The 27,217-nt window shown below is 44.2% G+C and overlaps 1 protein-coding gene across 10 annotated transcripts in view; it reads right to left on the minus strand.

The window, feature by feature from the left end:
* The window catches only part of LOC126995731 (A-kinase anchor protein 13-like), a 198,806-nt gene that overhangs the window by 81,172 nt on the left and 90,417 nt on the right, over window positions 1-27,217 (minus strand). For all 10 annotated transcript variants that reach the window (XM_050855573.1, XM_050855579.1, XM_050855578.1 and 7 more), the window contains exon 3: window positions 10,221-10,341. In XM_050855573.1, the coding sequence (XP_050711530.1) occupies window positions 10,221-10,341 (121 nt within the window). The remainder of the gene's footprint in view (window positions 1-10,220; window positions 10,342-27,217) is intronic.

The raw sequence follows: 27,217 nt of genomic DNA on the forward strand, positions 1-27,217 counted from the left end.
ATGGCAAGAGTATGACAAAATGAAGCAAAAATAACAAGCATAAGATTTAAAGATTCACGTGGAAGACTGGCAACAAAAGGGCGAGGAAAACATGTTGAGAGGCGTTTAGCAGAGATTTGAGTGTGTAAACGTCATAACAAGATAGATAGATAGATAGATAGATAGATAGATAGAGCGAGAGAGAGAGAGAGAGAGAGAGAGAGAGAGAGAGAGAGAGAGAGAGAGAGAGAGAGAGAGAGAGAGAGAGAGAGAGAGAGAGAGAGAGAGAGAGAGAGAGAGAGAGAGAGAGAGAGAGAGAGAGAGAGAAAATACGGCTTTCGTTTCCTTTAAAGATGTTACGTCACTGTCTATCATCCTGTCCGTTCTGTCAGTCTATCATTTTGGTCAAGCAGTTAAAAGAATCTCCGCCACTCACGAAATTAAAACAAGAGCCCTTTGAAGCCGTGGCAAAAAGCACATGTTTATTCTCCCTTAGCATGCAGGGGTGACGATGCTCCCCGCCCGACCCAGGCAGTTCGCAGATCCATCACGTCGAAGCCCTACATCGCGGGAACCAAGCTGATGGTGTCCACTAAGGTGCCCACGTCAAGCGTAATGAACTCAATACAATGAAGATACAAAGGCACTGAAAGCCGTGTATGTTGCGCGAGACGGGCAACTTAAGGCAGGAAGGAAGGATCATGTCACGTGTAAATTCGAGCTCCTGGTGTTAATTGGAACCAAGGGCAAACCTGCACTCAGAGGATGGATAGCCTTTCAGGGCCCTCCAGCACGTTCATTGTGTTAACACGTATTGATGTGCGCCATTACTAGATAAACCGAAGCCAATAAGAGGAGACGACGGCACGGCATTGAACCGCCAGACTGAGTTACGGCGGAGTGCAGCAGCCGACACTGAACGATTGTCCCTCCAGACGCTTCGCTCGGGATAACTTCATCAGCAGAAGTTGAAGGACCGCTATTAGCACCCCTTGACTGGCATCCCGCCAAAAACATTCCTCAAACATTTCTCTCTCGTCTGCTCTGTTCAATACCGACTCCGCTGGACTGATTGGCAGACAAGTTTACAGAGGTCTTTTGTTTTCCTGCATTTTGGGTTGGGCTCCGTCACTCAACACTAGGAACGATGTGCTCATCCCGCGCCGACGGGGAGCCATCCGCTAAATTTATCCATACGTGAAAAAACTATGACCTGCCTAAAAACAATGACCTGCCTAACAACTATGACCTGCCTGAGACTGCTTCCTTTGGATAGCATGTCACCACAGTGGGAGGGTAGAACGTGCTCACGAGGTGGAAGCAAAGAAAGCCTAAATATTTATCATTCTAGAAGTCAACTGATAATGAATTAATGAAAGAATAAATGAATAAATGAATAATTATATATGTGCGCGCGCCAGCCCGCATGTAAATCTCATTTATTGCAGACATATATAATGAAAGAGTGGAAAAATAAGCAGAAGGCAGAAGGTAATGCTCTACAACACCTTAAATCTCAAACACAAACTAAACTTTTCCGTCGCCAGAAAGTGTACGAGTTCTGGAGTGTAAATTATCAAAGTTGGGCGAGGACTGCGGCCACTGCACTCACGGGCCGCGGCGGGAAGAGAGCGGCGCCGCGACCCACAGCTGGACAACGGCGGATATAACAAAGGGGTTTTCATTCAATCTAAAACAACAATAATGATAAAAATAATGGTAATGATAGTAGTAGTAGTAGTAATAGTATAAGTAGTAGTAGTAACAAAAGTAGTAGCAGTAGTAGTAAGGCGAAAAGATATTGAGAAAAATCACCAGCCACATCCAACCTCAAAGAGATGACAAAATAAAATAAAATACAACTTACAAAGGTGTCTCGGTAATACTTCGTGAAAAATTATATGTGAGGAAAGCAACACAACCAATATGCGCTCACACACACACACACACACACACGCAGGATACAACTAATAACGTCGGCTCTCACACGCTCATCAAAGGAGAAACAAAAATGACTGCCTAGCGTAAGTGACCTGTTGCTAGATTATCGTTAACTTGATGGAATTACTTTATTGAGCGTAGGAAGTTCTAATAATTACACCGACAGCCGCGACTCTCTATAACGACTTTTTCTTGGTATGTGAATTGTCGAACAACTCAGAGCTTGATGACCCCTTGACGCTGATACAGACGAAGACGATAAACTTTTGCTGCCTGTGTGAGTGGCACTGGGTATTTCTTGGTCTCTCTCTCTCTCTCTCTCTCTCTCTCTCTCTCTCTCTCTCTCTCTCTCTCTCTCTCTCTCTCTCTCTCTCTCTCTCTCTCTCTCTCTCTCTCTCTCTCTCTCTCTCTCTCTCTCTCTCTCTCTCTCTCTCTTTCCGCACATAATCAGTCACGACACGTCTGCACCTAAGCATTCCCCTGTCCCAACATCACACAATACAACGTGGCGTGGTCTGTCAGATGCGGGATCCATTTCGGTAGCTCGGCGAGGACCAGCCCAGACAAGCCTCGGAGGCCCATGTCCAGCCTTGTGCAAGCCGGTGCAGGGAATGGCCTGGTGGAGCGGAGCGTGACGAGGCGGTGACGGCGCTAGACAGATCACGACTGAGCAATCACAAGCAAAAATAAATAGCGATAATATTATTACTTGTTTCCTTGCGTCTTATAAAAAAAACTGTGCAGGTCGAATATATATGAAAAGTGATCATACAGAGATTATCTATATCAGTGACTTTCCTTTACTGATATCATCAAAACATAAACAGTTCCTTTCGATGTAGCTGACAAGGCTAGGAAACATCTTCAACGTTTGTGCAGCACCGAACGTGAACGTGAATATGGGTCGGGTCGAGCGGGGTGAGGTCAGGCGGCCGATGGAAGTGGCTTATGTGTGGCGAGATGTGGGTGGGATGGAGCGGAGCATAACCCGGCACGCTCCCCTCCCCTCCCCTCACCTCCAGCCGCAATATGGCAATGAATTACGCTCTACGGGACAGCCTCGCTTCCTTTCAACTACCAACACCATGGCCTAAACCTTTTTGTGCTGATACTCTCGACGCGCGCCCGTGCACACACACACACACACACACACACACACACACACACACACACACTGTGGATTCATTAAATTTGACATTTATTATTGTAAATTGCAATTTCCCTCGCTTTAAAGTTTTAATGTCATATTTTTTTATATTTAATTGTAAAACAATAATATAATTATTTTTACTGTTATTGTTGTTGTTGTCTTTGCTTTTGTTGTCGTTGTTGTTGCTGCTGCTGCTATTATGTTCGTTACTGTTATTATTATCATTACTATTGCATATTATTATTATTACTATTATTATCATCATTATCATCATTACTATTATCACTTTCATTAATAATGATTACTTATCCCACCACCATCATCATCATTCTCTTCATTACTGCCTCCACTGTTACCAATCTTCAGTCGCGATGCCCCATGTTCGTTGGGTCGCTGTGAGGCTCCGTCCTCGGGTAACACTTAAAGAGGGCAATTGGAATCAATGGGCAAAGTTTAATGGTTTTGGAAACACATAAACCGTGTATTTTCAGGCAAATTTTCTCAACGAGAAAGAATACATTCCCAACAAGAATGTAAGCTTGCTCATACATTACGAAACTCACCAAACTCTGCACTTTCTTGCGACATTTGGTAGTAGAACAAAGGCAGCCATTCGGCACAATCACAGGCTCGGGTTCTGATCGCAGCAGAAAACTAGACGGATGTTATATTCATATGTCAAACAGGCCTTGGGGATATGTTGAAGTGACAAGCCTCCAAATTTGCGGTGGGTGTGTGAAATAACACCGAGGCCTCACGGTGCTGTGGTGGGTCAGCTACCGCCAACCACAGCACCGCCGTGTGGTGACTCACGGCTCCATGCGGCCCGCCAGGCGCTGCATCCATCATGATAAAACTCAAATGCTTATAAAAGTTTGCTAAGATAACAGCTACCTCCGGGATTTCCATGAAGCACCAAGCACTCCAGGCAATGTCGTGCCGTGCTGCACAAAGGAGCTTACGTCTGTATGTTGACCAACTCATATTAATTTAGCCGTCTGGATTTGTTTCGCGCCTTGTCCAATTATCACACAATTATCGGTCTGAATTTTCGTTATTTTAATGAGTCTGACATTTGATTAGTCTTTCACTTCGTCAGCAGTTTGAAAATCTTGCATCTAATCATAACTAATGGATAAACTTATCAGTTATTAGGCCGAGCGGCCTAAGACTACCCACATGCTGTCCTGAAGAAGACCCATCAGCCCGGACTCTTGAAGAAACCGTCCAAGTGAATGAAAAATGAGTTCCGGGGGGCAGCATGAGCCAAGCATAGCTGGCGCCACTATAAAAATAATTACCTGCTCCATAACGGGCTTGGGCCGACCACCAGGCCCCTGAAGAAAGCCTACCGGCGCTATAAGCAGCGATGTAAAAAAAGAAAGGTAAATTTATGACTCGTTGGCCTTCTATAGACCATAAACGTGAATGCACTTCCCCAACTCACTGGTCAGAGCCGGCCAGCGAGCAACAAGTGTCTGTCTGGGTTTCTGCCCTGAGAGTGAAGTTTCGCTGTAAAACGCAATCGCTAAATTAATTTCCTGACTGGCAGCCGCGTGCGTCCGACATACTGCATGACGGCTGGGACGCTCTGCTGAGTTTCTGTCCAAGCTCCCATGTTAAAATTAAATATATAAACAAATCAAAAAATAAAACAGAAGAATAATTGCACGAGACCAGGTTTTGCTTCCTCCTCACATTGCGTGGCGCAGCTTTTTGGTGCTTCAGCGATGAGCACAAGCTTCTTCGGAAGCGAGTGAGACTGCAGGGTGGCGAGGCTTGTAGGGGCTTCGTGCCTCAAGGGGTCAGTGGCACCTGAGTCTGCTTGAATAATTACCATAAAGTGATTTGTCAAGCATTTCACGCTTTCTAGCAATGCCAAAAAGTGACAGCGACATGTATTTGAAACTCTCGCATTCTAGTAATAATAAATGTGTGGCTGAAACTCTCGTATTTATCTTCTCTCGTTTGGGGAGAGATAAACCCCCGTCATATTTCACGCCTTAACTTCACATTTTCCCACTCTCCGCCGCAATATTAAAGCCAGACTCAACTAAGATGTATCACTTCTGATGTTTATCTTACATGTCTGCCTGAGGACGAGGACATTCACACTCCCTCACGCTTCTCATGATCAGTCACGCCTCTCCGCTGGACACCATCCTCCACAAACACGTATCCTATATTCTAATATCCGACAATACACTTCCACTTCACAAAATACATCCCAATAAATTCTAATAAAGACTCCCAATTGTTTTTCACCAGGTACGTGGAATGGTATCCCCATGAACCCGCTCATCACTTCTCCCATGGGGGGAGGGGGAGGGGGTTCGAGTGGTTCCATGCGTGCCTATCTACGCAGTGACTGGAAATGGCAAATCGCAGGCAGCTCATCAAGTATAATTTCTTTGTTCGGTGAGGCACCTGCGTTTCCTTCCGTGCTAAAGTGCTACATGATTTTGTAATTATTATGATGAAAACTTGGCCTCTGTGGACGGCAATTACACGCAGCACAGTAATAATTATGACACTCCTGGGACGACTCAGAATAAAACGTTTGCTTTACAGTCTGTGATTTTCCTGCCTGAGTCTCGCGAAAAGTATGACAAATTGTCTCCACTTACAAAGTTGATGAAACTTGCGTCTGTTTCTTGACGTTCCATCATTTAACACTTTTTTCCTCTGATCTTTCTTCGTCAAACTAGATGACTGTTTGTATTCAACCGTTGGTACAGAGGGTTGGTCACTTAGGCCACTTAGGTCAATTTTTGACTCTCAGGTTCTCAGTCTATAAAGAGCATCAGCTATACGAAGAGTGAACGGTCCACAGTGGATGGAATTCACAGTCCGTTTCTTTATAAATCATCTTTTAACGACCCTCAAATTCGTCGCTTGACAAGGCTGGCTGGACGGCACGCGGGCTTTGTGGCTCCTCGGGGACCATGTCATCTTTTCTCGCACGTAATGAGCCCTGCCCCTCCCCTCCCCTCCCCTTTCCTGCCGCAGCTGGGGACCGGACACTTTTATATCCATCATTCATATTCGTGTGAGCCGCCATGAAGAAAGTGTTGGTGTGGCGTGCTTTCTCATTAAACCGCGTACATTCACACAACCCAGCACAATACTTCCACGCTGAGTACCACTTTCTCTTCGCACTACTTGCATACACTGACTCATCCAAGCTTCCTCTTATCTATACATACACATTTACGCTCTATAATATGTATACATAAACTAATTCACGCCAACTCCCTTAGCAATAAATATAAACATTAACTCTCACTTCCTCTTCAAACCATACCCTGGCGAGACGTAAGGATTCGTCATGAGTCACCGCAGCACGACTCCCATAGCTCTGGGCTCCTTCTCCGCTGCATGAGTGAGTGGCAGTTATTGCCGCAATGCTCCATTAAACGAATTTAGATAACGTATGCGTGGTGTATAAATCTAGAAGGCTGCAATCTGTATCAGTAACAGTGTCTGCTTCATGCACGACTGAATGTTGCACGGGAAAAGACTGCGTGCTTTTGCAATGACCTGAAGGACCCGAAGACCCCTCCAGAAATATATTAATGAAGATTCGGGCAGAAAGGATACTAGGAACTTCTTCATTAGTAGTGTGAAATATAATACTTCTCTCAACGTTCACCTTTCGTATGATCAAAATAAGGTAAGTGCTGAGAGAGAGGAAACTAAAAACTAAGAGCCTCTCAAAGTTGGTCGGCGAGAAGAATTCTTTCCGCATACAATTTCAATGCGACATCCATCCGTTCATTTTCAGTACAATCAAAATCAGACAAGGATTGAGAGGGAGGAAATAAAATAAAACAAAGACCCTCTCGAAGTAGGTCGGGGAGAATACTTCTTTCCACATTCACTTTCAATACGATAATCATCCATAACATTTTCAGCCCCGGCAGGCATCGCTGAAGGCATGGAAGGGCATTCCGTGGTTTTCAATGTCACCCAAAGCGCCATGCCTCTGCCGCCTATGCACGAGTTGTTCCCCCGGCGGCAAGTTGAATTAATCATCCTTCCGTTTTCCCTCCCCCTCCCTCGAGAACTAAACTGAATTCGAATATAAAAACAAAAACAAAACAAAAAATGCAAGGAAAAAGACATACCAAATACCCGGCGAAGTCAAAGAGACGAGAGTGAAAAATGGAATGAAGGGTAGCAGAGACAGAGGAAAGAGAAAAAGGAAGAGAGTCAGAAGAGAGGACGGTGTAGGGGAGCAGGATGGTGAGGAAGGAATGGTGGCGAGCGCAGTGAGTGCGTGGCGAGGAATGCTGAGAGGCGAGGGGAAAGAGCGTGAAGTGAAACGTGGCAAGTGAGATCCGTAGACTGCTTCAAGCCTTTCGTATCAGAATATTCCGGGTTTGGTCTTTCCTTTAATCCTTCCTCCTAGCCACCCTCTCCAAATCCAGACAATATTATGCAAGATATGAATAGAGAGACGGATAGGTAGATAGATAGATTGGTAGGTAGGTAGAGAGGGATTTAATAACATCTCGATCTGCTCGTACTGCTTGTCTTTTATATATATCTTCCTCGCCGTCCAGCGCAATAAGCCATCACTCCCACACCCATTACCGCGCTGCCTCATCTGTGCACGTTTAAATGGCTCGGTAAGTGCGTGCTTGTTCCCTTCACTTTATGAGGGGTCGGTCGTCATCGCTCCGTGTGCCCGCTGGTAATGGCTCACCTGATTTTTTATCGTACGTGTCATTACCTTTTAGTGGCGCCTGGTCGTCTGTCTGTCTGGGTTTATGTAAGTCTGCAGTTATGAATGTCTTTTTACGTGTCTGTTAGTCTGTGATGCCGTAGTATATAGTTCGTCTTATATGCGTATCTGTCTGTCTGTATGTGTTTCTAAGTCTGCAACCATATATGTCTGTCTATTGGTTTGTTTATCTGTTGTTGTCTGTTGTTGTACTTGTCGGTTTAGTTGTAAGTCTTGTCTGCTTGTCTGTCTGCGTTTGTGTACGTCTGTGTGTATGTGTTCACCTATCAGTCTGTTTGTGTCTGTTATTCTACGTACCTGTTTACCTGTTTGTCTGTCTTCTTGTCTAACTTGCGCACGTCTGCACTTATTTCTTCTTTGTCTGTCACTCAATTAGCATATATTAGTCTCATTGCTCAAAGGTAAGAAAGAAGCACCTGCATACTTTCCTCGCTTTGTCTCCACCTCATTAAAAGAGAGAAAGAAAAATGGCAAAAATATAGAGACAAAAATAAAAGTCAAACGAGAGAGAGAGAGAGAGAGAGAGAGAGAGAGAGAGAGAGAGAGAGAGAGAGAGAGAGAGAGAGAGAGAGAGAGAGAGAGAGAGAGAGAGAGAGATTTAATAACACATGGGCAATACTACCTCACGAAATCAAATGAAACTCTGCCGGACGTTCATCTATCAGTGTTTCCAACCAGGCTTGAGATACACTGACACACACACACACACACACACACGCACAACACCTAACCACACCTACAACACATACTGAACACCTGATAAAATTCGTCACCCCTTTACCCAACCTCTCATCACACCCTCACACCCACGTAAACACACACTCAACCAAACCCGCAGCAACACACACCTACCACACCTACAGCATCTCGCCTACACCACACACCTATTACACAACTAACAATTAAAAGAGATAGAGCAAAGGAAAAATCATAACTGTCTGAGCCTGGCGGAGGGAGGGTGGGAGGGAGAAACGGTGGGTAGTGTGGTAGGTCGCAGGATGGGAGAAAGACAGGGAGGGAGGGAAAAGGAAAGATGAGAGGTGACTGGTAGAAACAGGGAGATGAAAGGGGGGGAGGAGAGGGGAAGGCGTAAAAGGAGTGGCTGAGTGACGTTGGGAAGAAATGAGAGAAACACGAGGACGAAGAAGTAAAAAAAAAAAAAACAGGACGAAAAGTGAAGATGAATGTGTAACAGACTGATCCTTGGACGAAAACAAACAAATGAACAGACTATTTATATACTGAGGAGGAAGGAGAAACAAAACGAGTTGGAGACAGTTTAAAGAGAAATAAAAGAGTAAAACGAAAAGTCCATTCACTAACAAAGACCCGAGGGAGAAGAGAGAGAAGAGCAGAGAGTGCACCAAGGAAATCTATACGAAGGAACGCAATCACAGTGACGAAGGAGCTAAAATGATGGTTAAATAATAATGATAATAAAAAAAAAATAACGATAGAAGAAAATCAGAGGGACAGGTTGAGTTAAATGGACACAATGAACGGCAACAGGAAGACGAGGTGCAACAGGTACGAAGGAGGAAGGAAGACAGGTGAGAAGATTACCAGGTGGAAAGGGAGGGTGGGGGGAGGAGGAGGCCCGTCTCTTCGCTCGACAAACACACACACACACACACACATACACGTGAAGAACAAGAAAAAAAAAACAATATCCAAGTGTAACAGAGTACGAAAACAAAGAAAAGAAAAATAAGACCTCTCCACCAGACAGACAGACATACGGGAAGGTGGAGGAAGGGGTGGAGGGGGCGGGTAGAAGGGAACCAAAATAATGTAGATGTGCCTTATCTTATCTTCCCCCTAAACACAAATAGAGAGGATAGTCAGCATCAGGGTAAGGGGGGGGGAGGAGAGGAAAGGTCGAGGAATTGGGAAAGGACAATAACAAGACAAAAAAGGGGGAAGCGGAAAGGAAAGGGAAATAGAGAGAATGTGGAGAAATAATATACGTAGCGAGAAACTAAATGGTTGGGTTGGGTCGAACTGACGTGGTCGAAGGAGGTAAAACTGACATAAGATTGTGATTAATCAGCAAAGAAAAGAAAGGGAAGAAAGACATTGAGAAAGAAAGAAAAAAAAGCAGGGTCAAGGAGTGTGTGACGAGCTGGAGAATGAGAAAATGGAGGAAGAGAAGGAGGAGAGGAGGAGGAGGAGGAGGAGGAGGAGAGTGGATGACAAACTTGCAAACTGTGGGGCGACGAACAGAAAATGAGAGAGAGAGAGAGAGAGAGAGAGAGAGAGAGAGAGAGAGAGAGAGAGAGAGAGAGAGAGAGAGAGAGAAAAATACATAGACAGACAGACAGAAACAGAGACAGTAGGAGTAGCGGTGGGACGGCTGAGGGACTGACGCGAGACGGGACCAAGAGCGGAGGGCCGAACACTCACCTTCTGTGTCTGTTGGCTCGCTTCTTCTCCTCGTCGGACAGGCCGGACCAGGAGCGGCGGCGGTGGCAGTCGCTGGTGCTCCCTACACGACTCTTCCGCGCGTCCAGGAACTCCTCGGAACCTGTCGGGGAACATCAGGGAACATAAGCACTCACCCCTCGGAACAGTTACCCAAATCCACGGTCATGCACGCCTCTCCACTATCTGCAGGGAATTGTAACGCACTCACAACACTATTCTTCTCTGTAACAGCGTCGAAATTCAATCTTCAGAATATCAGGGAGGATGAGGACCGCCTCCCCCCCTCCCATACGAACAGTTAGTCATATCCACGGTGTCATTTCCAGGGTAATGTCACGCAGTCAAGCCTATCCCCGTCTGTTAGTCTCGAATTTTACTCTTCAAAACATCAGGGAACAGGAGCAACCCACCCTACGGAAGGTAGCCAAATCTACGGTCCATGCAGGCCTTTATTCTTTTCACGCTAATGTTACACACTGACAAACCCCGTTCCTGTCTGCATTAGCCTCGAAATTCGCTCTTCAGAACACCAGGGCACATAAGAACACACCCCGCGGAAGTTCGCCAAGTCTACGGCCATGCACGTCTCCATTTTTATCAGGGTAATGAACGCACTCACTAGCCCATTCCTGTCTGTATAAGCCTCAAATTCACTTCTCAGGGGCCAGAATTTAGTGTCCCGCGCCTGCATGCCACACCAAACAGACCGTCAAGCTGGCATCTCCCTTATCCAGCATCTCGCTATTCGCTTCCTCGCTAACCTGCACTCGCCTACTACACAAGATAATAACAATAACAAATTTAACAAGAACAAGAAGAACAAGAAAAAAATTATATGTCTACTTCCTCTTCCTCTTTATTATTTCCTTCTCCTCCTATTCCTTCTTTCACTTCCTTCTGTTTCCTTCCTCCTTCCATTTTACACTAATTCCTGTTCTTCCTCTAATCTAATCGTTTTTCTTTTTTTCCTCTTTTTCACACCTACTTTCTTCCATTGCCATTTCTCATCCATGCTCTTTCATTTTCCTTCTCCATTCATTCCTCCTTCTCCTCTCCCTGCTCCTTTTCCTCCTTCTAATCCTCCTCTTAACCTCCCTACACTAGTTCTCTTTGTGCGGGAGTATCATGATGTGAGAGTCTGTTACCCCCCCCCGTTCTATCTCCTCTGGCAGGTGAAATGAAAACAATGGTGAGGACAAAAGGGCCTTAGTATAGCGCCGAGGGAAAAAAAAATAGTGTGATGCGACTCTCCTCCCTCCTTCCTCTTCCGCCTTCCTTCCCTTTTCAACGCTCAAGTCCTCGGCAGTACGATGTTGCACGCTCGACGAAACGTTCTCGGAGCGGCACAAGATTCTACTACAATTCCCGCTGAGCCTCTTGTTGACAGTGTATGGTTGGGAGTATTTGCCCGGGCCCGTTTCCAAGCCTGAGGATCGATCCGAAATCCTGCTTCCACTCAGCAATATCCCCCCTCCCCCGCTCCCTCCTTCCTTCATCTCTCTCTCTCTCTCTCTCTCTCTCTCTCTCTCTCTCTCTCTCTCTCTCTCTCTCTCTCTCTCTCTCTCTCTCTCTCTCTCTCTCTCTCTCTCTCTCAGCACGTTCAATAGGCCAACCCTTCACGAATAAGCTACAGCCGTTTGCTCGTAGTTTGTGTGTGTGTGTGTGTGTACCTATGACATAAAAACCGCTACAAAATAAACCAAATCTCGTGAAAACCAGAGAAAGAGTAAAATCGCATGCCCCGTAAAATCATCACCATCACCATCATCACCATCACCTTCGACCATTGCAAACGAGAGAGATCAATCGTTCATCTCTGTACATGTTGGTGGTTACTGAATGGATGACCTTATGAGGGACTGTTGAAGAGGCTTATATGTAGAGGGCGGTTAAATTCCAGGCAGAGGGAATAGAAAGGGTAGCTGAATGGAGGCTTGCTCAAGGGGGGGGCGTCAGGGGTTGCGGCGTTGAGTGAGTATGCTAGTATGCTCCCCGTTAGTTAGATAGAGGTGCGTACAAAAGTAGGTAAGTGCTGCCATCTACGCTACATTGCATCAACTTTGGAGGTCCCCCGTTCCTGTGTGACGCTTGGGCCGTTCATCCTATCAGAACAGCGGAATGAAAGCTTGTCATCAGAATAATAATAGTAGGGGAAGGGGGGAGGAGGAGGAGGAGGAGGAGGAGGAGGAGGAGGAGGAGGAGGAGGAGGAGGAGGAGGAGGAGGGAAAAGGAGAAGGGAGGAGGAGGAGGAAGGAGAGGATGGAAGGGAGGAGGGGGTTAGGATGGAAGGGAGGAAGGGGGGTAGAATTGAAGGGAGGAAGGGGGGTAGGATGGAAGGGAGGAGGGGGGTAGGATGGAAGGGAGAATGGGGGGTAGGATGGAAGGGGGAGGGGGTAGGATGGAAGGGAGAAGGGAGGGTAGAATCGAAGGGAGGATGGGGTAGGATGGAAGGGAGGAGGTGGGTAGGATGGGAAGGAGGAGGGAGGAGGGGGGAAGGGCAGGTTATAGGGGGGGTAGGAGGGAGGAAGGTGGCGAGGTCAAATCAGTCTATTACCCGATTCTGTGCCTTCTTTTCTCTCTATGCATAAATATCGTGATGTGAATTACGCTTTCGTTCCTTCATTCTTTATTCCGCTGCGTCATATTAATCATACAACGGTTAAATGTGAATGCCGAGCCAATACGATTAAATTGACTCGCTTTTTTTGTTCTTTTTTTTTTTCATAGAATTCAGGTCAGTCGCTGAGCTCTCTACAAAGGGATCATAAATTATTTTAATGACTGCACGCAAAAAAAAAAAAAGCTGTGTGTGTGTGTGTGTGTGTGTGTGTGTGTGTGTGTGAGAGAGAGAGAGAGAGAGAGAGAGAGAGAGAGGTACTCTTTGTATTTCATTAAGGCTCGGAGGCCCTACTTGCTCCCTTTCCTTCGTGAGGGTCCCCAAACAGTGCCCGCGGATGACTGCCTCGCTACCGGGAACACTATTTCTCTCTCTCTCTCTCTCTCTCTCTCTCATCCCCCTATCTTATCATTATCATCTCTATCACATCATTCATTCTTTTTTCTTCCTCGTATTATCTTTCCGACCATTCAATCCTCACTCATACTCTTCATCCTCTCCTTTGAACGCGCCCGCTACCACCACCACTACCATCACCACCACCTCCATCACCATCACAATCACCATTTTCTCATCTCACCCTCTTCGCCATCATCAACCTTCTTCTACTACTGCAATCAATACCACTGTCGTTTCCTTTCAATTTTTAAACTCTGTCATTACTACCACTACCACCATCATCATCTCTATCATCATCCCAATCACCGTTTTCTCATCTTATCCTCAATACCGTTACCGCTTAATTCCATCATCTCACCGCCTTCAATTCCACATATATATTCTCTCTTTCTCTCATCTGATTATTAACTCCACCGCTACGCTTCAACATTTTCGCCCTCTCTCCCTTCTCTCACCACCACGCCTCTACCTTATCATCTTATCTTATCACCTCTCTCTCTCTCTCTCTCTCTCTCTCTCTCATCTGATCACTACCTCTACTATCAAACTTCAATCCTTTCGCCCTCCCTTCTCTCACCACAACCGTTACCTCCATCACTATCCTGTACCTTACCTGCTCTCATACCTACCCCTGTCACCTTCACCGCCAAATCTCAACTTATTCGCTCTCTCTCCCTCCTTCTCTCACCACCATACATCCCCCTTACCTGCCCTCCTTCCTACCCCGTCACCTCAACCCTTTCGCCCTCTCTCCCTCCTCCTCACCACCACACCTCTCCCTTACCTGTCCACCCTCCTACCTCGTCAACTTCACCAGTAAAGCTCAACCCTTTCGCTCTCTCCCCCCTCTCACCACCACCCTCACTACCACTCTGCCTTACCCGCCCTACCTCTCTCCTACTCCCGTCACCTCCCCGCCCCCACGCCGTCCCCCGTGACATATGACTTGCGAAGAAAAGGAGAAAGAAAATGTTCGCGCGTCGTAAATCAAACATGGAAGCAATAAAGATGTTAATCCCAGCCAGCGGTCGTCTTGCACCATCACCCTTACCACGTCAACATCACCACCACCATAACAATAACAACAACATCGTCACCCTAGCCTCCCTCCCTCCCTCCCTCCCTCCCTTCCTCCCTTCTCAGTTCTTGGCAAAACATGAAAAAAATAAACACATCGCACTCATGAATTTAAGTTTCCCCTTCAATCAAAGAATATGTGTTTTGATTTCCTTTTTTACATGGCTGGAATTCTCTCTCTCTCTCTCTCTCTCTCTCTCTCTCTCTCTCTCTCTCTCTCTCTCTCTCTCTCTCTCTCTCTCTCTCTCTCTCTCTCTCTCTCTCTCTCTCTCTCTCTCTCTCTCTCTCTGATTCTTTTTTTCTCTTTGTTCGCTCCATGGACAACACGTAATGGTAAAAATAAAAAATACTACATAGCGAAAAGATAATGAAAAGAAATAATAGTAAAAATTATGACAAAAAAAAGATAATGGAGAGATAATAATGGCAAAAATGATGATGGGAAAAAATGAAAGGAGATAAAAGCTAACGGTAAAAAAATGTATGAAAAGATAATTGGTAAAAATGGTTATACTAAAAAGTGGAAAGGACGAAAGATCACGGTCAGAGATAAAAAGAAGATAGATAACGGCAGAAAAGATAATGTTTAAAAGTCCTCACTCGTAAAAAGATAATGCACCTCGCCTCCGCCTTCCTGTCCCCCGCTATCTTTTTGTCTGTCTGTCTGTCTGTTTGTTTGTTGGTCTGCACGCGCGTGTTTTCCTCGTCCCAAATTTAATGAATGGCTAACTTCTTTTGGACTAAGGGAGACTTTTATGAAAACAAATGACCCGCGGAGGAGGAAGAGGAGGGAGGAGGAGGAGGAGGAGGAGGAGGAAATCGAGGAGGAAAGAGAAAATGGAAATCCTGAATCAGTAAAAAAACGAACGAAAGCAAACACACACACACACACACACACACACACACACACACACAACCCACCCACCCCCGACTCACAAACACATAAACAACCCCCCCCACCAACACATTCACCTCCCACACACTAACCCTTTACCTAAGCACACAAAACCTTTCACTCTTTCACGGCCTATTTCGCCTCCCTGCCAAAACACCTGCTCTTCCGCCGCCTCCACTCTTCCTCAGGTAAAGAACAAAGAGCACCACCGCCTCCACACACTCGCTCGCACCTGGACACACTCACCCGTTCTTCGCCACTCGTGATCCCGCCCGCCCTTTTACCTCTCTCTTTCCAGGGATCAACGCGCCTATTATTCACGGTATCAAGGGCAGTCTTCCCCTCCCTTACGGCCTCCACTTTCCCGCCCCACCGCCGCCATCATCATCACCCTCTTTATCGCCGTCCTCCGCGCGTCGTAAAGATGGGAGATAAAAGAAAATGAGAACAAAACCGCGGGATATGTCTCGGTTGGTCACTTAAGTCTGGGCATTTTGTTAAGTCTTTCTCCATGATTTTTTTTGGAGGGGGTAGAGTGAATAGAGAATTTTGACTGTTGGTTATTTCTCCCTTTTCTTGTTGCTCTCCGCGGTTGTAAAAAAAGGAAGGGGGGATAAAATACGTGAAAAAAGGTCTCAGATAGGTACTTAATCGACATGTTTTAAGTCCTTTATTTTTTTTGAGTGTATATTAATTAACAGGAAAATGTAACACGGGCGTATCTCATTTTTCCATTTTTTTTCTTGTTGTCTCCGAAGTTGTAAAAAAAAAGGGGATAAAAAACGCGAAAAAAGGTCTCGGATAGGTACAGAATCGACATGTTTTTAGTCCTGTAATTTTTTTGAGTGTATATTAATAGGAAAATGTAACACGGGCGTATCAATTTTTTTCTCTTTTCTCGTTGTCTCCGCGGTTGTAAAAAAAATGGGAAGCAGAAAACATTAAAAAAATATTCTCACATTGGTACGTTATCGATAATTTTCACCTAATAATTTTTTTTGTAAATATTAACAAAAATATAACACAAGCATATCTTATTTTTACTTTTTTCTTGTCGTTCTCCTGGGTCGTCAAACAAATGAAAACACAAATCATGAAAAAATGTTCTAAAATGGTACTTGATCGATACACGTTTCGCCCTCCATTGATTTTTTTATGAGTGTATATTAATAGGACATTTTTAACACAAGGGAATCTCTCTCTCAATCATCCTTCCCACGCGTGATGACAGGACTGTTTGGCTGTTGCAGTCTCCTAAATCCTCGTGTCAAAGCAACAAAATAAAATAAAAAAACAATCTCTCTCTCTCTCTCTCTCTCTCTCTCTCTCTCTCTCTCTCTCTCTCTCTCTCTCTCTCTCTCTCACACACACACACACACAGCTTATGATGACGCCTCCGTTCCACCCCATTATTTTTTTTTGTATTTGTTTCTTAGGGACAACAGGAGAAACTTTTTAATGAATGATTTACGAGAGAGAGAGAGAGAGAGAGAGAGAGAGAGAGAGAGAGAGAGAGAGAGAGAGAGAGACACACAGACAGACACACGGAGGAAGACGGAAGATCAGGGGATGTACGAAGATTTACGTCGAACGGTCGTAACGCGGTAATGGCCAAGGTCTTCATGAGCCTTAAAGCAGACACGGCTCGGCTGAACGACGGACGTGCGAGGACGTGCTGGTATCTAGGCATCGGCGTTCGGAGGTAGGGCCCCGCCTCTCCTCTTTTTTTTTCCTGTCCTACCTTGCCCCTTCCTTCCTTCCGTCTGGCCTGCTAAGGTTCACCCTCCCTTCCTTAACCTGCATTACCTTACCTACTCGGCGAGACTCTTTTTGGTGGTTGAACAATAAGCGAGTAGGAAGGCAAGGAGACAATTTTGCGTGGTCTTCAAATTGGGTAAGCATTCAGTATACACTCAGACATTCAGAGGTATTCGCTGAGACTATTCGGTGAGTGAAAAAGACAAAAACAAAAACAAAAACAAGCGAGTGGGAAGGCAAGGAGACAATTTTATATTTACTTTTCTTGTTAAATGTGTGGTCTTTAAATTGGGTAAGCATTCGATATACACTCAGAAGTTCAGAGGTATTCGCTGAGACTATTCGGTGAGTGAAAAAAGCAAAAAACAAGCGTGTGAAAACGTGGAGACAAATTTACGTAGATTCTCTCATTAAACGTGTGAGCTTTAAATCGGATAAACACTCAGTATGTCCATGACGCACCAGCAACAAAGCAATTAGCGGGTGAAATAAAAACGACATCACAAATAAGACTTTTCTCATCATCTGTAGCTTGAATGGATATGGCGCACGGCGAGGGAGGTCCAGGATCCGTTTTCATTGACGCTTTTGACTTTTGCAACAATTATTTCCCGTGGTCACAAAGGAGATTAGTCGGACCCTATGAGTCTTTTCACGTTCATGGTGCAGATGCATTGTTGAACTATCACTAGACCTCTCTTTGTGGCCACTCCTCTGTACTCTATTCAGGAGCAGTAAGTAACGAGCTTTTTTTTCATTATTGTTTTCTTTTGTTTCACGCCCTTGAACTGTCTCCTTTTCTGTAAAATAAAAAAATAAAAATCATAAAACTACCTTTGAAAATACCCACACCCTCTATCAAAGCCTTACCAAATGTGTGTGTCTAAACCCTGAAATGCTTGAAAATACGGGCCCAGAGCAAATGCACAGAGACTTGGCATTTATTTGATTAGGTATGCAGTTACCCTTGAGAGACATGGATACCTTTAACTTATATTCTTGTCCTTACCCACTCGACATGACCTGACGTAGAGTGAAATAGAAGAGTCGTGAAAGCGAGGTTTAGAGCGTTGCGAGTCGCCGTCCGTCACAGCCACGGTCGGAGGGTCGAGGCCATTCCCGACAGCGAGTTCCATTACTTCAGGCGACGGGTAAATGGAGGGATTACTGGGCCGCCCTGCCTGACGCCTACCCCAACCCTCCTCCTCCTCCTCCTCCTCTATTCCATACCCTATAAACCTCCTAACTGCAACCCTTCCCTCCCCTCCTTCCTCACCTCTCCTCATCTAACCTCATGCAAGTAACGATGATTTGGGTGCGTGTTACTGTGTGTTTGTTTGTTAATGTGTGTGTGTGTGTGTGTGTGTGTGAGAGAGAGAGAGAGAGAGAGAGAGAGAGAGAGAGAGAGAGAGAGAGAGAGAGAGAGAGAGAGAGAGAGAGAGAGAGAGAGAGAGAGAGAGAGAGAGAGAGAGAGAGAGAGAGAGAGAGAGAGAGAGAGAGAGAGAGAGAGAGCGCAAAAAAGCCTTTCACAGTGTCGGGTCTAATATTTACGACTTGCCAATAGCACCGACGGGGTGATTCGGGAGGCAGAGAGTCCTTGCTCCTTCTAGCTGGGGGGACGGGGGGGACGGGAGGGGAGGGAGAAAAAGAAGGGAAGGGGGAGAAAGGGAGGAGGGGGGCGCCGGGACAGCACATGCCTATTACACTCCGTTCACAATAACCCCGACAATAAGCCCCTCCCCCTTATTCCTTTGGCTGCATATCATTGACCGATTCAGAAGCAAGCCACGCCCCTCCTCAACTCAAGAATACATGTGATTGGTGGATGCTGAGAAAGGTTACGTGTCTTTGTTAGTTGTTGGTTTGCGGTGGGCGGGGCTTGTTTGCGCAGTTAAATTGAAAAGTGAGACGCATTTTGCCTCGTCCTGTTCCGACCCCTTCCTTTGCTCTGACCAGGGAACGGGAGATGGGAGGCAAACAAACCTTACTAGAAATGCAACAAGTGTGTATCCCATCTCTGTCTTGCCTGCCCCTTCTCCCATTTCGTTCCCATCCCTGCCCTGTTTCTTCCCCCTTCTCATCACTGCCATATCTCTTCGCTTCTCTTCCCCATTTCCTATCTTTGCTATGTCTCTTCACTCTTTTCCCATCAATGCTCTGTCTCTTCCCCCTTTTCCATCCCTGTCCCGCCTCTTCCACCTTTTCCATCCTCGCCAAATATCTTTTTTTTTTCTTTTCTCATCCCTGTCACGTCTCTTATCCCTTTCTCATCCCTGGTATGTCTCTTTTCCTTTTTCCATTCCTACCCTGTCTCCTTCCTTTCCATTCCCTGCCATGTTTTCCCATTTCCCAGCCTTGCTATGTCTCTCTTTCTTTCCCATCCCTGTCATGTCTCTCTCGGACCCATCACAGGTAAGTCTCTCTCTCTTTTCCACCCTTGCCAGGTCCTCTCCCTTCCCATCCTCTCATGCCATGTCGTCACCCTTCCCATTACCTCCCCATTTCAACCATCGTCATGTCTCCTCCACGTTTTCTTCCATTTTAAGCGTCACAAAAATAAATGGACTGAAAAAAATAATGGTTTCCTTTTTCTGAATGAGTTAAAAGTATGATTAAACTTAATTTTTAGATGGAAACTTATGAATACGATCAACCATTATAAAGAAAAGCAATGAGACGGATTGAAAAAACTTAGTATATCTATTTTTGTGAACTGAAGGGAAATACAACATAAAATGAAATACTTAATTCTAAAAAGAAATCACTAATAAATCACAGTAATCAAAATATATAAAACATATCATTCAATAAACCTGAAATATTCATGCGTAAATATTCATGGAATTCAGAAAGGAAATGAGATTACGTTCACCAGGACTCAATATATGATACAAATTATAGTAGTAGCAGTAGTAGTAGTAGTAGTAGTATAAAAGTAGTAGTTGTAGTAATAGTAGCAACAGTTTTAGTACTGATAATAATGACGCTACTACTACTACTACTACTACTACTACTACTACTACTACTGCTACTTCTATAATAATAATAATAATAATAATAATAATAATAATAATAATAATAATAATAATAATAATAATAATAATAATAATAATAATACATGCATTAACAAAAAAAAAAAGAAGTTATAACTAAATGAAACAACAAAGAAATAAAAAATAATCCGTGAGCAGCCAACCACACACACAATGCCACTCAGTCCACGTCACGCCTCTCCTCCTTCCTCCTCGGCTCCCCTTCACGCCCCCAGCAGCAGGTTGTTCCTTAAGCCTCTGGTCGGGGGGAAGGGAAGAGCAGAAGGGTGGCGGTGATGTGTCAGAGAAGCCATTCCATTCCCACCGTCCACTTTTTCTTCCTTCCATCTTTTTCATCCTCGATCCTTTTTCTTCTTGCCGTCAATCTTTCTTTTCTTCCTTCCATCCTCCTTTCCTCTCGATCCTCCACGTCATCGGAATCTAGGATCTTCATTTTTTTCCTTTTATTTTTTAGCGCCTATCTCCTTTTCCTTTCTCTCTCTTTCCTACAACTTTTTTTCAACATTTTTCCTGCGTCCGGTACGTGTGTGTGTGTGTGTGTGTGTGTGTGTGTGTGTGTGTGCGTGTGTGTGTGTGCGCGCATCGCCTCTTTCGCTTGTTTTCATCTTCACCTTCCTCATCAAATCCGCCTCGACAAAAAAAAAAAAAAAAAAAAAAAAAACAGTCGGAAAGAACAAATGAAAGAAAAAAGGAAAAGAAAAAGGTGATTAAGGAAGCGCATTGGTCCGTTGTCTTCCTCCTTCCGCCTTGAACGCGTCATCTCGTCTCGTCTGATAAAAGGAAATGGTCATGAGATTTTTTTTTTTTTTTTTTGCTCCTTACATCTTCCTTTCAGTTACGTTCCTTTCAGTATTTTCTATCTTTCTTCCGTCTTTCAATAACCTTTGCCTCCTCCTCTTCCTCGCTTTGCCTTCTCCTCCTCCTCCTCCTCTTCTCCATCTTTCATGTTTTTCCTCTTCCTTTTCTTCTTTTTCCTCCTCCTCCTCCTCTTCTTCTCCATTTTTCATGTTTTTCTTTTTCCTTTTCTTCTTTTTCCTCCTCTTCCTTATCATCTTCCTCTTTTGACTCCTCCACCTTATCCTCTTTTTCTTAGTCTTCCTCCTTCCCTTATTTCTTCCAATTTTTTTCCTTCTAATATTTTCTTGTTTTTCCTTCTTCCCCTCCTGCTCATCTTCCTCTTCTTAATCCTCCTCTTTTCCCAACTTTCCATTTTTTCCTCTTCCTCTTTTTCTTCATTTTTTTCTATTACTCTCTAATTTTTCTCGTTTTCCACCTCCTCTTCCTCTTTCTCCTCCTCCTCCTTCTCCTCCTCCTTTCACTTTCGCGGACAAAATAAAAAAAATCTTCCGAGGAAAACAAAGGTAATTTTTGTTGTCGCTATCTGTCGGGCGTCGCGCTTCGCTGTGAATTCCTGGGAGTTCGTTAAGTGTATTCCGCGTTGGAGCGTGTGCCGTCCCTGGGCCAGACTCAGCTGAATATTAACGTGAGTGCATGCGGAGAGGAGGAAGGGAAGAAGGGAAGGAACAGACGAACGGGAAGACGGATGGATGCAAGGATTAGAGAGAAGAGAAATGAGAGGGAAAGGACTGGTGGGTTAATATTTAAAGGAAGGTAAGGGAGAGAAAAGGAATTGAATAGCAAGGGAAGAAGGAAAGAAGGAAGAAAGGAAGAAACTACAAGGAAATGAGGACGGATCAAAGGTTGTCACGGATATGTTGCAAAAGAGAAGAGAAATGAGAGGGAAAGGACTGGTGGGTTAATATTTAAAGAGTTGTTAAGGGAGAGAAAAGGAATTAAATATCAAGGGAAGAAGAAAAGAAGGAAGAAAGAAAGAAACTACGACAAGGAAATAAGGAAAGATCAAAGGTTGTCACGGATATATTGCAAAAGAGAAGAGACTGGTGGGTTAATATTTAAAGGGTAGGTAAGGGAGAGAAAAGGAATTGAATAGCAAGGGAAGAAGAAAAGAAGGAAGAAAGGAAGAAACAACGACAAGGAAATAATCAAAGGTTGTCACGGATATGTTGCAAAACGTAAAAAATCGAGACGTTCCTGCGTGAAAAAGTGTTATGCATTTATTCTAAAGTGTCTGGGTGGGGCTCAACTTGGACATGTGCTGGACAACCGTAGCAAAACTTGGCGTATCTGTAGGCGTGTGTTTGTCTGTTTGGAGGGTTGAGGGTTGTGGTGAATTGCGCGAAGAAAATGGAGACTAAACTACGAGGCAGGAGCACAATACCGAATATATACACGCAATATCTGGGTATACATTTCGATACCTTAGCGTGAACACAAAACATACACCATGTCTCCCAACGCAATTTACGACAGGCGTGAATTAAATTGCAAGAGATTATATTTTGCGGACGGTGCTGCTTGAACACACACTCCTGCCTCCATAACTCCACTCCAAGCAGGCACGGGGTGAGGGTAAAGTCTTGCTGCTGCCCCCAGAACCGAGCGACAGGGTAACGGGCGAGGCTGAGTGCTGCGATGACAAGGATGGAGGCGGCTGAGGCTGAGGTGTAATCCCTCTTCCTACCTCGCTTCTCTCTGCTTCCTCCCTCGCAGCCTTCCTCCTCCCCTGCCCTCGCGAACAGGCACAGTGATCGCCTCGAGGCAGCGGCTTAAAATAACACATTCTCGGAAAATCAATCACACACACATGCGTCAGCCCGAGCTCTGAGTCTGACCCGTAAGCAAAGTCATTTTTCCGCGTTCGGTAATCGATGTGCGGCCGGCGGCGAGCACTCGTCCAGGAGCCGCCAGCCACCCGCCACCCACTTGCCTCGCATCACAGGGACACCGACCGCCCGTCCCTTCCTTTGACAAACCAACATGTGGCTTATTTTTTCTTTAATATTTTTTCTACCCTCATTTCAGGTCAAGGTTGAAGTATTATGAAACGGGCCTAAGAAACGAGCGGATCTATAATAATATCGTCTCTCTCTCTCTCTCTCTCAAACAAAACAGACTGGCACAAGACTGAGATATATCCAAATAATTCAGACTAGACCGAGTTTTCCTTCACCAACGTTGTGGCAAGAGAATTGAATAAACTCCCCCCTTCAGCGATTCTGTGCAACACGACTGACTCATTTATAAACAAACTTGACCGTCATTTCCTCCACAATACCATTCACTAACGCAGAAATACTCTTGTTGACCATTAGACCATTTGTTCTGTTGTAGTTTCAATTAGCTGAAACCAGACCATGTAAATCTATGTAAATCTCTCTCTCTCTCTCTCTCTCTCTCTCTCTCTCTCTCTCTCTCTCTCTCCACTGATTTTGTTATGGTTACTCCTTAATTTCAGAGAGCAGCGAGTAGCAGACGGTTTTCAGGTAGCTCTTAAAAGATATATGAACCGGAGCAGACTATGGGCCATGTTACACTATATAGGGTGCCTGTATAGCCTCCTCGGGCCCAGCAAGGCTCATCCGCAAACAGAGGGAGAGATAGAAAGAAAGACGCGAGGGCAATGCAAATATAGGACATGCACAATAAAATATAGATTGGAGTGATATCGACTTAAAAAATCATAGAGAGGAGTGAAAAGACAGCCCGTGAAAAGATAAACACGATGAAAAGTTTAGTATTAGCGAGAGGAAGAGAAAAAATTGAGGGTAAAGAAAATATAAAATGAAGCGAAAAGAGAGGACGGTAAAAAAGAAAAATATAAAAAAACAAAACAAGAAGTACAATTAAACAAGTGAGTAAGCGAAGCGAAGATAAAAGAGGGATACTAAAGAAAAAAAGGAAAATATATATAAAAAAAACAATGGAAGTAAAAATTGAACAAGGAGTATGAAAATAAAAGACGAGAAAGAAAGTTAAATATGGGAGTGAAAGAAAAAAGAGGAAAGAAGAATGATAAAAAAAAACTCACAAAACGAAAATCCGAACAGTAAAATTAAAGGTGATTGAAAAGTAAAGAGGGGAGACTAAAACAAAATGTGAAAATATAGATATCGCAAAACGTAAAGGGATTGCAAACATAAAGAGAGAGAGGAGAGGAAGGAGAGGAAATACGAGGCTGATAATATATAATGAGAAGGAAAGTAAGAAGAAGAGGGAACTTAGAAGAATGAAGGAGATGAAACCGTGAAGTGATAACGAGATAACGCAAGAAAAGGAGGAAGTGCAAAGGAAAAGAAGAGATACGATATGAAATGTAGGTGAGTAAGAAGAGGAAGAAAGGAAGAAATAAGGAAAGAAAAACATGGTGATAATGAGTTAAGAGAAAGAAGAGAAAGAAACATACGAAATACAAGCAAAAGAAGAGAAGATATGTACTGATGAAGAAAGAGGAGGAAGGGAAGAATTAAGTAAAGAAAGACGTGGCGATAATGAGTTTAAAGAAAGAAGAGAACGAAACAAGAAATACAAAGAAGAGAAAATATGTACTGATGAAGAAAGAGCAGGAAAGGAGGAAAGAAAAAAGAAAATCAGCAATAAAGCGAAATGAGAGCAAAATACAGTAATTGATGACGGAAAGATGAAAGGCGAAAAAAAAAGAGGAAAAAAACTGTGACGTGAAGGTGTGATCAGCAGGAGAAGAAGCAGGAGGAGGAGGAGGAGGAGGAGGACAAGGAAAAAGGACGTAAAAAGAAATGAGCAGGAAATGAGGGCGGGAAAACGGCAAGAAATGAGAAAAAAAAGGAAAAGAAAAGGGAAACACAGAGAAATGCGCAGGATATGAAGGCGGGAAGGGAAGTAAGAAAGGAGGAAAAAATAAAAGAAACGCAAATAAATAAATAAGTAGGAAAGAAAAATAAGAGAAAATAGTAAAAGAAAAAAAAGGAAAAAATATCAGTATGAGGAGCGTGACCAGAGGAACAAAGGAAACGAATCAGTACAGGAAACACGACCAGATGGATTAATTAAAAAAAGTAATAAAAAAAAATAAAAGATTCAATATTAGAAGCGTGGCCAGACGGATTAGCTTCTCCCTCATCACGATGCCACGTAGCGCTGCCGGCAAAATGGTCGCGGACGGGAGAAATTTTACGAGTGGTCGCCAGTGATATTTACGTCGCGGCGGGAGGAATTTTTTGAGCCGCCTCGGACTTTGAGAATAACATTTTTTTAAGGCCCGCGTTACCTCGATTCGCTATTCCCTTTCTTCCTCCTCCTTTCTTCTATGCATCGACACATTACTCTAACCTCCTCTTTCTTTATTTTATCTAACCCTGCAAGACTTTATCGATTTGCCATCCACTCTTTCTTCCTCTCTCTCCTTTCTTTTCTACATTTAAACTCGATCTTCTTTCTCCTTCATTTTATCTAACTCTGCAGGTCACTACTCTCGGCTTCCTTCCTTATTCGTTCCTTCTTCCCTTAATCATACTATTCTACATTCACTTTCATGTCTCCGTCTATCTAAAGTTAAGCTCTGCCATCTACAACCTCTTATTAATTCACTTAATTTAATTCTGCTTCACTTCTCTTTCAGTTCCCATCCTTATCGCTTTCATCTTTCCTTTAACAATTTTCCTCTTCAGTCTCTTCCTTCTTTGACCTTTCAGCTTCCTTTCCTTCCCTCTTCCCTCCGTTCTGATCATCCATTCATCCTCCCACTCTCCGCTCTCTTCCATATTCCGTCCCTTCTTCCCTTCGTCTCTCTCATTGTCACTTTTCTCCTTTCATCTCTTGCAGCATCCCGTTCTTCTCAATGTACCGTCTCTCCTACCTTCATCTCAGTTCTGATTATCTATTTATCCTCCCGTTCACCGTTCGCTCCAATATTCCGTCCTGAAGCCTCTTTATAATTATCTTCTTCCTTTCATCTTTCTCGGGATCTCTTTACTCGTATGTACCCTCCTTCCTGCTTTTCCGGTTATATGTTCATCCGCCCACTCTTCGTTACGTTCTATATTCCGTCTTGCATTATCATTTCATTTTATATCTCATTCATTTACTTCCTTCTTTCATCTTTCTCATTCCTAGCATCCCTTTCTTCTTTATTATCTATTAATTTCCTATCTTTCCATACATTACAATTATATATTTATCCGCCCACTCTTCGCTCACTTCCATTCCGTCTCACATTCTCTTTTCATTTTATATCTCATTCATTAACTTCCTTCTTTCATCTTTCTCTGCATCCCTTTCTTTTCCATGCACCCCCTTTCCTGCCTTTCTATTCTTCCCCATTATATATTTATCCTCCTATTCGCTCGCTTCCATATTCCGTCTCACATTCTCTCATCATTTAATATCTCATTCATTTACTTCCTCCTTTCATCTTTCTCTGCATCCCTTCCTTTTCCATGCACCCTCTTTCCTGGCTGCCTCTCCTTCACAATCATATATTTATCATCTCACTCCACTCCTAATTTACCTTATCATTATTATATCTCATTCAGTAACTTCCTCCTTTCATCTTTCTCGCATCCCTTCCTTGACTATGCATCCTCTTTTCTGGCTTTCTATTCTCCCCTATTATATATTAGTCCTGCCACTCTTCGCTCGCTTCCATATTCCGTCTTAGTTTTACATTCTCTTAACCATGCACTTCTTCATCCCTTTCCACCTCTCCACCTTTCTCTGCCCCTTTCTCTAACCCTTTCCTCCTTATTTATTCATCGGTACTTCACCTTTTTCTTCGTTCGCTACAACATTCCCAGCGTCCTTCACTTAAACATTTTCTTGAGCCTTTTTACTCTCTCTCTCTCTCTCTCTCTCTCTCTCTCTCTGAAACATAACTTCTCCTCTATACTCTATCTCCTTCCATTATACATTCTTTTCACTCCTTTTTCTGCATCCGCTCCCTTCCATACCCCATTCCTGCGTCCTTTATCCACCATTCTTTCCTTCCTTTCTTCCCCTACGTCAACACGGCCCAGCCTGGCATCACCTCGCTTTACCTGCCATCCCAGAGCCACTAAATATTTCATCGGTTACTGTTTTATTTCGGTAGCCTGCAGCCCCACGCTCTTGGTACTCTGCCACCTCTAAAGCTGCTATGGTTTATAATGCAAGTAGACACAGTGGTAGAAGTAGGGAGGTAGTGAGAGTATAGTAGTGGTAGTAGTGGTGGTCGTAGCAGTAGTAGTAGTAGTAGTAGTAGTGGTGGTAGAAGTAACCTCTCAGTAACTATTGCGTTTCCTGCTGTTTATTTTCCGTGCACTCAAACACCTCTCTCCCGATGTGTGTGTGTGTGTGTGTGTGTGTG

Source organism: Eriocheir sinensis, chromosome 8, assembly GCF_024679095.1.
Source record: "Eriocheir sinensis breed Jianghai 21 chromosome 8, ASM2467909v1, whole genome shotgun sequence".
Classification (NCBI taxonomy): domain Eukaryota; kingdom Metazoa; phylum Arthropoda; class Malacostraca; order Decapoda; family Varunidae; genus Eriocheir; species Eriocheir sinensis.